The sequence below is a fragment of the Rattus rattus genome, chromosome 9 (genome assembly GCF_011064425.1).
Source record: "Rattus rattus isolate New Zealand chromosome 9, Rrattus_CSIRO_v1, whole genome shotgun sequence".
NCBI lineage: Eukaryota > Metazoa > Chordata > Mammalia > Rodentia > Muridae > Rattus > Rattus rattus.
Window position 1 is genome coordinate 7,647,566 of NC_046162.1, and position 13,152 is coordinate 7,660,717.

General features: G+C 40.0%; 1 protein-coding gene across 2 annotated transcripts in view; it reads right to left on the reverse strand.

Annotated features, from left to right (window-relative positions):
- Positions 1-13,152, reverse strand: part of LOC116909618 (ankyrin repeat domain-containing protein 20B-like) — a 118,964-nt gene that overhangs the window by 68,454 nt on the left and 37,358 nt on the right. For both annotated transcript variants that reach the window (XM_032913245.1, XM_032913244.1), the window contains exon 6: positions 11,001-11,062. In XM_032913245.1, coding sequence (XP_032769136.1) covers positions 11,001-11,062 — 62 coding nt within the window. The remainder of the gene's footprint in view (positions 1-11,000; positions 11,063-13,152) is intronic.

Genomic DNA, 13,152 nt, shown 5'->3' on the forward strand with positions numbered 1-13,152 from the left:
GGTTCTTTGAGAAAATCAACAAGAAAGATAAACCTTTAGCCAGACTAACCAGAGGTCACAGAGAGAGTATCCAATTTAACAAAATCAGAAATGAAAAGGGAGACATAACAGAATCTGAGGAAATTCAAAAAATCATCAGACCCTACTACAAATGCCAATATTCAATAAAACAGGCTAATCTGGATGAAATCAACAATTTTCTAGGCTGATAAAAGGTACCAAGTTAACTCAGGATCAGACAAACCATATTTCCAGTCCCATAAATCCTAAAGAAATACAATTATTAAAAGTCCCCAAACAACAACAACAAGAACAACAACAACAAAAGCCCAGGACCAGATGGGTTTAGTGCAGAATTCTAACAGACCTTCATAGAAGACTAATGCTCACACTGTCCAAACAATTCCATGAAATAGAAATGGAAGGAACACTACCAATTACCTTCTATGAAGCCAAAAATATGTTTATACCTAAACCACACAAAGACCCAACCAAAAAAAAAAAAGATCTTCAGACCATTCAGACCAATTTCCATTATGAATATTGAAGCAAGCATACTCAATAAAATTCTCACAAACTGAATCCAAAAGCACATCAGGAGTTCCCAGAACACAAATCCCATGGTGAAGAGAGCTGACCACCCAGGAGTGCAGACATCTGAGACTGCAGGGCAGACTGCCACCTCTGCACACCTCTGCCCACATCTGTGGTCCAAGGGGAAACTGCACAGTGCCTCTGGACACAGGGATATAGGAATAGACAACCGCCTGTACCCATGGTTCTGGTCTGCGCCCAGGACCAAACTGAACTGGACAAACAGTTCCCTGCACCCAAATCCCATGGGGGAGAGGGCTGGAACCTCAGAAGTGTGGATACTCCTGAGAAGTCAGAGGAGAATACCCTCTGCCCACAGCCCAGACCCAAGAGAGAATCACATAGTGCCAACTGTGCCCACTGGGTGCAAGGACCTTGGCACAATCAGGGGCAGGACAATTTGATTCCTGCCCACACCTAGAGCTGGAAGACAGTCTCCAGAGGTGCCGCCACACATGAGAGCAGAGGTAAGACCCACTTTTCTACTACAAAGTGACCCACCTGGTGGATTCAGGACACACAGAGGCAGAAGTCCTCTGGGTCTGGGCACTGCCTGTTTCTGGCTCTGCCCAGAAGTGAACTGATACCATCCCACAGGTCCCTGCACCCAATCCCATGGTGCAGAGAACTGACCACGCAGGAGTGCAGACATCCTGAGACCACAGGACAGACTGCCACCTCTGCACACCTCTGCCCACATCCCTGGTACAAGGGGAAACTGCACAGTGCCTCTGGGCACAGGGATATAGGAACAGACAGCCACCCATACCTGTGGTTCTGTTCTGCTCCCAGGACCACACTGAACCAGCCAAACAGCTCCCCACACCCAAATTCCGTGGAAGAGAGAGCTGGACCCTCAGAAGTGTGGATACTCCTGAGAAGTCAGAGGAGAATACCCTCTGCCCACAGTCCAGACCCAAGAGGGAATCACATAATGCCAACTGTGCCTGCTGGGTGCAAGGACCTGTGAGCAATCAGGGGCAGAACCCTTTGATTCCTGCCTGCCCCTAGAGCTGGAAGACAGTCTCCAGGAGCACCAACAAACATGAAATCAGAGCACCTGTTCTCAGGAAGGGCTGAAAGAAAACAGGAAAACAGTTCTACAGGAGTGCTGACACAGAGGCCTATAGCAGGGCCAAGTCACTCTCAGAAACAGCAAGACAAGCAAACACCAGAGACAACCCAAGGGCTAGAGGCAAGCACAGGAATCTAAGCAACAGAAACCAAGACTACTTGGCATCATCAGAGCCCAGTTCTCTAACCAAAGAAAATACCAAATATCCAAACACACCAGAAAAGCAAGATTTAGATTTAAAATCACATCCTTTGATAATGATGGAGGACTTTGAAAAAGACATAAAGACAAAAACAATGACTTTATGAAATTCATAGGCAAATGGAGGGAACTGGAAAATATCCTGTGTGAGGTAACCCAATCACAGAAAAACACACATGGTATGCATTCATTGATAAGTGGCTATTAGCCCAAATGCTTGAATTACCCTAGATGCACAGAACACATGAAACTCAAGACGGATGATCAAAATCACAATGCTTCTCCTTCTTTAAACAAGAATACCCTTTGCAGGGAACAAAGAGGCAAAGATTAAAACAGAGGCAGAAGGAACACCCATTCAGAGCCTGCCCCACATGTGGCCCATACATATACAGCCACCCAATTAGACAAGATGGATGAAGCAAAGAAGTGCAGGCTGACAGGAACTGGATGTAGATCTCTCCTGAGAGACACAGCCAGAATACAGCAAATACATAGGCGAATGCCATCATCAAACCACTGAACTGAGAACGGGACCCCTGTTGAAGGAATCAGAGAAAGGACTGAAAGAGCTTGAAGGGACTCGAGACCCCATATGAACAACAATGCCAACCAACCAGAGCTTCCAGGGACTAAGCCACTACCCAAAGACTATACATGGACTGACCTGGGCTCCAACCTCATAGGTAGCAATGAATGGCCTAGTAAGATCACCAGTGGAAGGGGAAGCCCTTGGTCCTGCCAAGACTAGCCCTCCAGAGAACAGGATTGTTGGGGGGAGGGCGGTACTGGGGGGAGGATGGGGAGGGGAACACCCATATAAAGGGGAGGGGGAGGGGTTAGGGGAATGTTGGCCCAGAAACCGGGAAAGGGAATAACAATCGAAATGTAAATAAGAAATACTCAAGTTAATAAAGAAAAAAAGAGAGAGAGAGAAAAAAAATCTGTCAGCTTTTTGAAACAGTTTATGTTCCTTGTCCTCCAAGAGAGTCTGATTGAAGTACATCCTTTACAATGGATTGCTGGAGTTCTGCAAGCTTTTTTCAATTTTACATGGATTTATCTCTTCAGAGAGTTTATTACTAGAATTTGAGTGACTTATTTTTTTAATTTTTATTAGATATATTTCTTTACTTACATTTTAAAAGTTATTCCCCTTCCCAGTTTCCTGTTATAAGCCCCCATCCTCTCCTCTCCCCCTCCCCCATATGGGTATTTCCCCCATACATCCCCCTTACTGCCCATCCCCCATATTCCCCTGCACTGGGGGTCCAACCTTGACAGGACCAAGGGTTTCCCCTTCCACTGGTGCCCCAACAATGCTATTCTCTGCTACATATGCAGTTGGAGCCCTGGGTCAGCCCATGAATAGTCTTGCAGTAGTGGTTTAGTCCCTGCAAGCTCTGGCTGGTTGGCATTGTTGTTTTTATGGGGTTGCAAGCTCCTTCAACTCTTTCAATACTTCCTCTAATTCCCCCCAAGTGGGTCCTGTTCAGAGTTCGGTGGTTTGCTGCTAGCATTGACCTCTGTAATGGGCATGTTCTGGATGTGTCTCTCAGGAGAGATCTATATCCGGTCCCTTTCAGCATGCATTTTTTAGCTTCATCAATCTTATCTAGTTTTGGTGGCTATATATACATTGGCCACATGTGGGGCAGGCTCTGATGGCCGTTCCTTGAGTCACTGCTCTAAACTTCGCTTCCCTATACCCTCCTATGGATATTTTTTCCCCTTTTTAGAAGGAGTAGGAACATCTGTATTTTGGTCATCTTCTTCTTCAGCTTCCTGTGGTCTGTGGATTGCATCTTGGGTAATTTGAGCTTTTTGGCTAATAGCCACTTATCAGTGAGTGCATACCAACTGTGTTTTTCTGTGATTGAGTTACCTCACTCAGGATGATATTTTCCAGTTCCATCCATTTGCCTATGAATTTCATGATGTCATTGTTTTTAATAGTTCAGTAGTACTCCATTGTGTAGATGTACCACATTTTCTGTATCCATTCTTCTGTTGAAGGGCATCTGGGTTCTTTCCAGCTTCTGGCTATTATAAATAAGGCTGCTATGAACATAGTGGAGTATGTGTCTTTGTTATATGTTGGGGCATCTTTTGGGTATATGCCCAAGAGAGGTATAGCTGGGTCCTCAGGTAGTTGAATGTCCCATTTTCTGAGGAACCTCCAGACTGATTTCCAGAATGGTTGCACCAGTCTGCAATCCCACCAATAATGTGTTCCTCTTCCTCCCCTCTTTTTCCACATCCTCGCCAGCATTTGCTGTCACTGGTGTGAGGTGAAATCTCAGGGTTGTTTTGTGTAGGGCCCCCTCCTGTGGTAGACAACGGTGCTGCGCATGGGCAGGCTTTGCACCTGGCATCAGTTGGCCGGTAATATGCTAATGAGTTAATTCATGCTCCGCCAATCCCAAAAGGACAATTAGCATAGCCTCAGCCTGCTGTCTATATAAGGCGAGTGCTCTTGCTGCTTGGGTCCCCCGTATCAGCAATGAAGGTGTCCTGCAATAAAGGCTGTTGACAAGGATCCGACGGTGTTGCGTCTTCCTTACTGGACGAGGTGGGTGCGACAGTTTTGATTTGCATTTCCCTTATGACTAAAGACATTGAACATTTCTTTAGGTGTTTCTCAGTCATTCGGCATTCCTCAGCTGTGAATTCTTTGTTTAGCTCTGAACCCCATTTTTTTTCTATTTTTTTTTATTAACTTGAGTATTTCTTATATACATTTCAAGTGTTATTCCTTTTCCTGGTTTCCGGGCAAACGTCCCCCTAATCCCTCCCCCTCCCCTTCTTTATGGGTGTTCCCTTCCCCACCCTCCCCCCATTGCCGCCCTCCCCCAAACATTCACATTCACTGGGGCTGAACCCCATTTTTAATAGTGTTATTGTGACAGATCTTTTTATGAACCTTACATACAAATACACATTGATCATCATTGCAAGAAATATGTCTTCAATTAATGACAAAAAGTTGTCACACAGTTCTCATTCTGAGGCACTTTGCACCAAATTAGGTGTTGAAACGGTTCAAATTTTTAAAATGGGAAATAATATTGTTATATGAAATGCCAAAATATTCTGATTTTCATTATGTTAAATTATTAAACAATTATTCTTCTTTAAAAAAAAGAACACATCAAAATGATCATCCATCATGATCAAATAGGTTTCAACCCAGGGATGCAGGGATGGTTCAATATATGGAAATCCATCAATGTATTCCACTATGTAATCAAACCCAATGAAGAAATGAGGAAGCAATTGACAAAATTCAACACTTCTTCAAGTGAAAAGTCTTGGAAAAAAATCAGGAATTCAAGGCCCATATGGAAACATAGTAAAAGCAATATACAGCAAACCAGTAGCCAACATTTAACTAAATGGAGAGAAACTTGAAGCAATCTCACTAAAATCAGGGACTAGAGGTTGTCCACTCTATATACTTATTCAATATAATGCTCAAAGTCCTAGCCAGAGCACTCAGACAACAAAAGGAGGTCAAAGGAACACAAATTGGAAAGGAAGAAGTGAAAATATCACAATAGTCACAAATAACATAAAATGCCTCTGTGTGACTCTAACCAAACAAGTAAAATATCTATATGACAAGAACTTCAAGTCTCTGAAGAAAGAAATTGAAGATCTCAGAAGATGGAAAGACCTCCCATGCTCATGGATTGACAGGATGAATATAGAAAGAGCAATTTGTAAGTAAAGAAATATATCTAATAAAAAACTAAAAAAAAAAAAAAGAAAATAGGTTGCTTAAAAGTTACTTATTTTATATATTTATTTATTTTATGTATATAAGTATACTGTAACTGTCTTCAGACACACTAGAAGAGGGCATCAGATCCCATTACAGATGGTTGTGAGCCACCATGTGGTTGCTGGGAATTGAACTCAGGACCTCTGAAAGAGCAGTCAGTGCTCTTAACTGCTGAGCCATCTCTCCAGCCCAAAAGTTACTTATTTTATAGCAGTAACTTTTAAAATAGTAAACTAAGGGAATGATAAAAATGTGTTAAATCATTTTTAGGCTCTGGATCAGAAAAAAAAAGAAGGAGAACATAACAATAGACACCAAAGAAATCAAGAAAAGCATAAGAACAGGTTTTAAAATCTGTTCTCCAACAAATTTAAAAATCCAGAAGAGATAGTTTTACCAATAAATACCAGTTAACAAAGTTAAATCAAGATCAAGTTTATTTACATTAAATAAACCTGTAACAATCAAATAAAGGCAGTCATTAAAATTCTCCCAACCAAAACAAGGTCAGGACTTTAGTGCATAATTCTACCAGATGTTCATAGAAGAGATACTGCTAATACACCTCAAACTATTCCACAAAATAGAAATAGAAGGAACGGGTCCAACTACCCTGATACTCAAATCAAAAAAAAAAAAAAAAAAAAAAAAAAAAAACTCAACAAAGAAAGAGAATTACAGACCAATTTCCCATATGAATGGAGATACAAAAATAATTAATAAGATGCTTGCAAACCAAATCCAGGAACACATAAAAAAGATCATCCTCCAAGATCAAGTAAGCTTCAACCCAGAGGTGCAGAAATGGTTCAACATTTGAAAATCAGTAATTGTAATCCAGCATATAGCCAAACTGAGAAAAGACACATGATCATCTCATCAGATGCAATAAATGCCTTTGACCAACTCCAACACACCTTCATGATAAAAGTCTTGGAGAGTTTATGGATACAAGAAACATACCTAAACATAATAAAATCAACTTACAAAAAGCCTATAGCCAACGTCAAATTAAATGGAGAAAAACTCAAAATAAATCCATTAAAATCCGAAACAGGACAAAGTTGTGCATTCCTCCTATATCTATGTAAGATACTACTGGAAGTTTTAGCCAGAGCACAAAGGCAACTGGAAGAGATCAAGGGGATACACATCAGAAAGGAAGTTAAAGTATTGTTATTTGCAGATGATGTTATAAAATAAATAAGTGACCCTGTATGAATTCTGTAATGGAACTCTTACAGCTGATAAACACTTTCAATGAAACGGCTAGATACAAGATTAACTCAAAGAAATTATTAGTCCTATTAGATACACATGACAAATGGATGAAAAAAGAAATCAGAAAGCAAATCCCTACACAATAGGTACAAGTAATGGAAAATAGTTTGGGGTGACTCTAACCAAGCAAGTTTCAGGTTTGAAATTTTTGGGGAATAACTTCTTAAGTATGAGTTTTTAAAAAACAACATAAGAAACAATATAACTGCAATTTATACTTCTTTTTATCTCCTGCCATGATAAGAACTATTGGAGAGATTATCTCTTAGTACTTATGCACACTGAACTATATCTTCATAGAGGGACGAATGGAAGAAACATGAGGAGAACAGCAATTTCAACAGTAGAACCTCACATGAAATATTTTTATTTGTTTCTACATATAAACCCATCATTCAGTAGGCCTTGCTTTCACTATATGCCAAGAGTCTGCCCTTACAAAGAAGGAAAAACAAGTCTTGTTGACTTCATTTACATTATGTAAAACTTCAGTATAATCTCCTTTGTCTTGCCCATAACAGCGTCAGAACATTTGTCCTATCAATAAATGGACTGGGGATGTGTCTCAGTAGAAGAGCCTACACTCAGCATGAGAGAGGCCTCAGCCAATCCTCTTTACTACAAAGAAAATTCCAATAATATTATGCCAAAATAATATGAAAAACATCATCATGTTATCGTAATGCTGAGTCTTTTCACCTTACTTCATCGTATGTAAAGGAGGTCAAACAGATTCGTCTACACAGTCCACTCCCTGGGTGTGTTTCCAAAAGCAAGGCAGGTGTGATGACAGCTGCTAAAAGCACACACTCTGAAAGCTCACACTCTGAAAGCACACACTCTGAAAGCACACACTCTGAAAGCACACACTCTGAAAGCTCACACTCTGAAAGCTCACACTCTGAAAGCACACACTCTGAAAGCTCACACTCTGAAAGCTCACACTCTGAAAGCACACACTCACACTCTGAAAGCACACACTCTGAAAGCTCACACTCTGAAAGCACACACTCTGAAAGCACACACTCTGAAAGCTCACACTCTGAAAGCTCACACTCTGAAAGCTCACACTCTGAAAGCACACACTCTGAAAGCACACACTCTGAAAGCACACACTCTGAAAGCACACACTCTGAAAGCACACACTCTGAAAGCTCACACTCTGAAAGCACACACTCTGAAAGCTCACACTCTGCAAGCTCACACTCTGAAAGCACACACTCTGAAAGCTCACACTCTGAAAGCACACACTCTGAAAGCACACACTCTGAAAACTCACACTCTGAAAGCTCACACTCACACTCTGAAAGCACACACTCTGAAAGCTCACACTCTGCAAGCTCACACTCTGAAAGCACACACTCTGAAAGCGCACACTCTGAAAGCACACACTCTGAAAGCTCATACTTGAAAGCTCACACTTGAAAGCTCACACTGGAAAGCTCACACCTGAAAGCTCACACTCTGAAAGCACACACCTGAAAGCTCACTTGAAACCTGAAAGCACACACTGAAAGCACACACTCTGAAAGCTCTACACTCAAAAGCCTGGTTTCACCTGAAAGCACACACCTGAAAGCCTCACACCTGCAAAGCTCACACACTCTGCAGTAGTGCCTTCAACCGGTGAAGTCTTAGCCAGACTCACAACCCAGGATCCCTAAAATCAGTGTTGTCCTCTTCCCAATTTTCTCTCCTCCTTTATGGCAAATATTTTCTGAAATTATATATAAACCAGTGTCATCATCCCTGTGCTGCTAATTACTAAGAGAAAAAAGGGAAAGGGTACTGGTACTATAGTCAATAGGAGAGAGGCACTTGGCCTACTCTGGTGTTTTGAATATGTCTGGCCCAGAGAGTGGCACTATTTGGAGGTGTGGTCTCGTTAGAAGACGTGTGTCACTGTGGGGGTGGGCTTTGAAGCTCTGCCCAGTGCAGAAGAGTCAGTTTTCTCATGTTTCACTTCAGAACAAGATATAGAACACTTAGCTCTTCCAGCATCATGCCCGCCTGGATGCTGCCATGCGTCCTGCCTTGGTGACAATGGACTGAACCTCTGAACCTGTAAGCTAGCCCTAATTAAATGTTATCCTTTATAAGAGCTGCCTTTTGGTCAAACTTCTCAATAAATAAAAAGCCCCAACTAGGGGAACTCAATGCTCTATAATGACAGTGTTCAATTCTAATACTTACTAAGTAAAAATAAAAATCCATTGACTTTTTAAACTTACACTAATGAGCTACCAATTAAGGGCATTGTACTATGGAAGATACTCAATAAGACAGTGTGTGAAAAATTACAGAAAGGAAAACTCAGAAAATCTTAATTACAATTATGGAAAACATAATGAAAACAATTGAATGTTGTATTTTTGGTTTACATGACACAAGACTTTATAATATATAGCAGAAAATGCAATGCATTTATTATAAAAACTGAAAAACAACCCAATTTGTAATAAAGCCAACTTGCTATTATGTGACTGTAGAGGACACATATTGTATACTAGATTAAAATTTCTTTTTTTATATGAAGATATTACATTCATCATTCTCAAATTAAATGAAAAACATGTTTCAGATGATATGTTTGAGAAAATTTCTCAGAAATGATTTAACTGATTTTGAATTTTAAGAATGTTAGGAATCAAATTAAGAATACTTTCTCAAAAGACCCTGGATAGCTAAAAATCCCATCAAAACTCAGGGTGAACACTAATCCTTTCAGGATTACAGAGCAATAGTGAAAACTATACCCAGACAGAGACAGACAGATAGACCATGGGAACAGAATCCCTGAAGACCCAGAATGAACCTACACAAAATGGTCATTGATTTCCTCTTCCCAAATCCATCCTTGGAAAAATATATTTTTTGTTGGTTCAACTGAGGTCTTGTAACATCCATAAAAAACCTGTACAGTGTAAGTCAATGGATCATTTCCATTGCAAACCAGACTAAATTTCAAAAAAAGGAAAGAAAACCTGGTATCATAGTCAATAAGGAGGAAAAATGAACAAAACTCTGGTGTTTTCAAATCAAGTCTGGGATCTATAAAAAGTAAAGGCACTATTTGGACAAAAGGTGTGGAGATTAAAAAGATCTAAATCCTACAAACAGAGCAGACTTTATATCCAAAAATATGGTTAGACCAAGGGGGAGACAAATAACCTTAATAAAAACATGCAAAGAGTCATGAGGAATTTTCTCATGAAATGTTCACTTCAGAACAAGATATAAACAACCCTTTTAGCTCTTCAGCATCATGCCAAAACCTGGATGCTGGAGAATGCGTCCTGCCATTGTTGGTGACAATGGACTGAACCCTCTGAACCTGTGAGGAAGCTAGCCCAAAATTAAATGTTATCAACATATAAAAGCTGCCCCTTGGTCAAGTCTTCATTTAACAACAATAAAACCCAGATGCCCTAACAGAGGACACCTACAATGCTCATAATGACAGTGTTCAATTCCTAATACAAAACTCAAAATCCATTGACTTTTAAAACTTACTCAATGAGCCAATTATGTATTTGCATTAAGTGGCAGATACTTAAAGATGGCAATAAGACAGTGTGTGAAAAATTACAGAAAGGAAAACTCAGAAAATCTTAATTACAATTATGGAAAACATAATGAAAACAATTAGAATGTTGTATTTTGGTTTATGACACAAGACTTATATATATACATGCAGAAAATGCAATGCATTATTATAAAACTGAAAAACAACCAATTTGTAATAAAAGCCAACTTGAAAGGCTGTTATGTGACTGTAGAGGACACATATTGTATACTAGATTAAAATTTCTTTTTTTATATGAAGATATTACATTCATCATTACCTCAAATTAAATGAACAAACATGTTTCAGATGATATGTTTTGAGACTTGAAATTTCTCAGAAATGATTTAACTGATTTTGAATTTTAAGAATGTTATGAAGCAAATTAAGAAAGAATACAATTCCTTTTACAATTGGTTTCCTTGGCTCCCTTTAGCAGGAACAAAACTTTTTACTCTTTTTTAATTAGGGTAGAGTAGAGCTTTCACTATTAATCTTACCTGTACTGATCTGGTCAGGCTTTTTAAGTATTGATTTTAGCTGTTCTGGAGGTCTTAGTTCACTGTGGAATATTTTTAAAAGTGATAATTTAATATCAATATGAAAAACATCTACAAATGGTTGAAATTCATTTCTGTTTCAGTTCTTATACTTTATGTTATAAACTTACAAACAACAACAATTAATTGCTCTTCCACACTTTGACTATTTGGGTAACTGTCCTTTCAGCGTTTTATTTTTTATTTTATTTTTGTTGGATATTTTGTGTATTTATATTTCAAATGTTTTCCCCTTCCCCTCTCTCACATCCCCACTCCCCTGCCCCTGCTTCTATGAAGATGATCCCATTCCACCCAGCCGTTTCTACTTCACCATCCAGGTATTCCCCTATACTGGAGCAGCATCGAGCTGTCACAGGACCAGGGGCCTCTCTCCTCTGCTACATATGCAGCTAGAGCCATGGGACCCTCCATGTGTACTCTTTGGTTGGTGGTTTAGTCCCTGGGAACTCTGAGATATCTGGTTGGTTGATATTATTGTTCTTCCTATGGGGTTGCAAACAACTTCAGCTCCTTCAGTCCTTTTTCTAAGTGCTCCATTGGGGACCCGTGCTCAGTCTGATGGTAACTGCAAGCATCCTCATCTGTATCAGTAAGGCTCTGGCAGAGCCTCTCAGGAAACAACATCAGGCTCCTGTCAGAAAGCATTTCTTGGCATCAGAAATAGTGACTGGGTTTGGAGGCTACGTTTGGAATGGATCTCCATGTGGGGAAGTCTCTGGATTACTTTTCTTTCTGTCTCTGCTCCACTCTTTTTCCCTGTGCTTCCTTCCATGAGTATTTTGTTCCCCCTGCTAAGGACAAAAGAATCCACATTTTGGTCTTCCTCCTTCTTGAGCTTCACGTGGTCTGTGAATTGTTTCTTGGGTGTTCTAAGCTTTTGGACTAATATCCACTTATGAGTGAGAGCATACTATCTGTGTTCTTCTGGATTGTGTTACCACACACAGGATGATATATCTAGTCCCATACATTTGCCTAAGAATTTCATGTAGTCATTGTTTTAATAGCTGAGAAGTACTCCATTGTGTAAATGTACCACAATTTCTGTATCCATTATTATTCTTCCTCCTCCTCCTCCTTCTCCTCCTCCTCCTCCTCCTCCTCCTCCTCCTCCTCCTCCTCCTCCTCCTCCTCTTCTTCTTCTTCTTCTTTTTTGTATCCATTCCTCTGTTGAAGGGCATCTGGATTTTTTCCAGCTTCTGGCTATTAAAAATAAAGCTGCTATGAACATAGTTGGGCATATGTCCTGGGTATATGTTGGATAATAGTTTGTGTGTATGCCCAGGAGTAGTGTAGCTTGATCCTCAGGGAATACTGTGTCCAATTTTCTGAGGAACCAACAGACTGATTTCCGGAGTGGTTGTACCAACTTGCAATCTCACCAACAATGGAGGAGTGTTCCTCTTTCTCCACATCCTCACCAGCATTTACTGTCACCTGATTTTTGATCTTAGCCATTCTGACTGGTGTGGTGTGGAATCTCAGGGTTCTTTTGATTTGCACTTCCCTAATGACTAAGGATGTGGAACATTTCTTTAGGTGCTTCTCAGCCACTCAATATTCCTCAGCTGAGAATTCTTTGTTTAGATCGGTGCCCCAATTTTAATAGGATTATATGGTTCTCTGGAGTCAAACTTCTTGAATTCTTTGTATATATTAGATATTAGCACTCTACTAAATGTAGGACTGGAAAAGATCTTTTCACAATCTGTTGTTGCCATTTTGTCCCACTGACAGTGTCCTTTGCCTTATAGACACTTGACAATTTTATGAGGTCCCATTTGTTGATTCTTGATCGTAGAGCATAAGCCATTGGTGTTTTATTCAGAAAAATTTCCCTGTGCCATGTGATCGAGGCTTTTTTCCACTTTCTCTTCTATTAGTTTCAGTGTATCCTGTTTTATGTGGAGGTCTTTTATTCACTTGGATCTGAGCATTCTACAAGGACATAAGAGTGGGTTAGTTTGCATTCTTTTACATGCTGATCTCTGGTTGAACCAACACCATTTGTTGAAAGTTTTGGCTTTTTCCACTGGATGGTTTTAGCTCATTTTTCAAAAATCAAGTGACTTTAATTGTGTGGGTACAT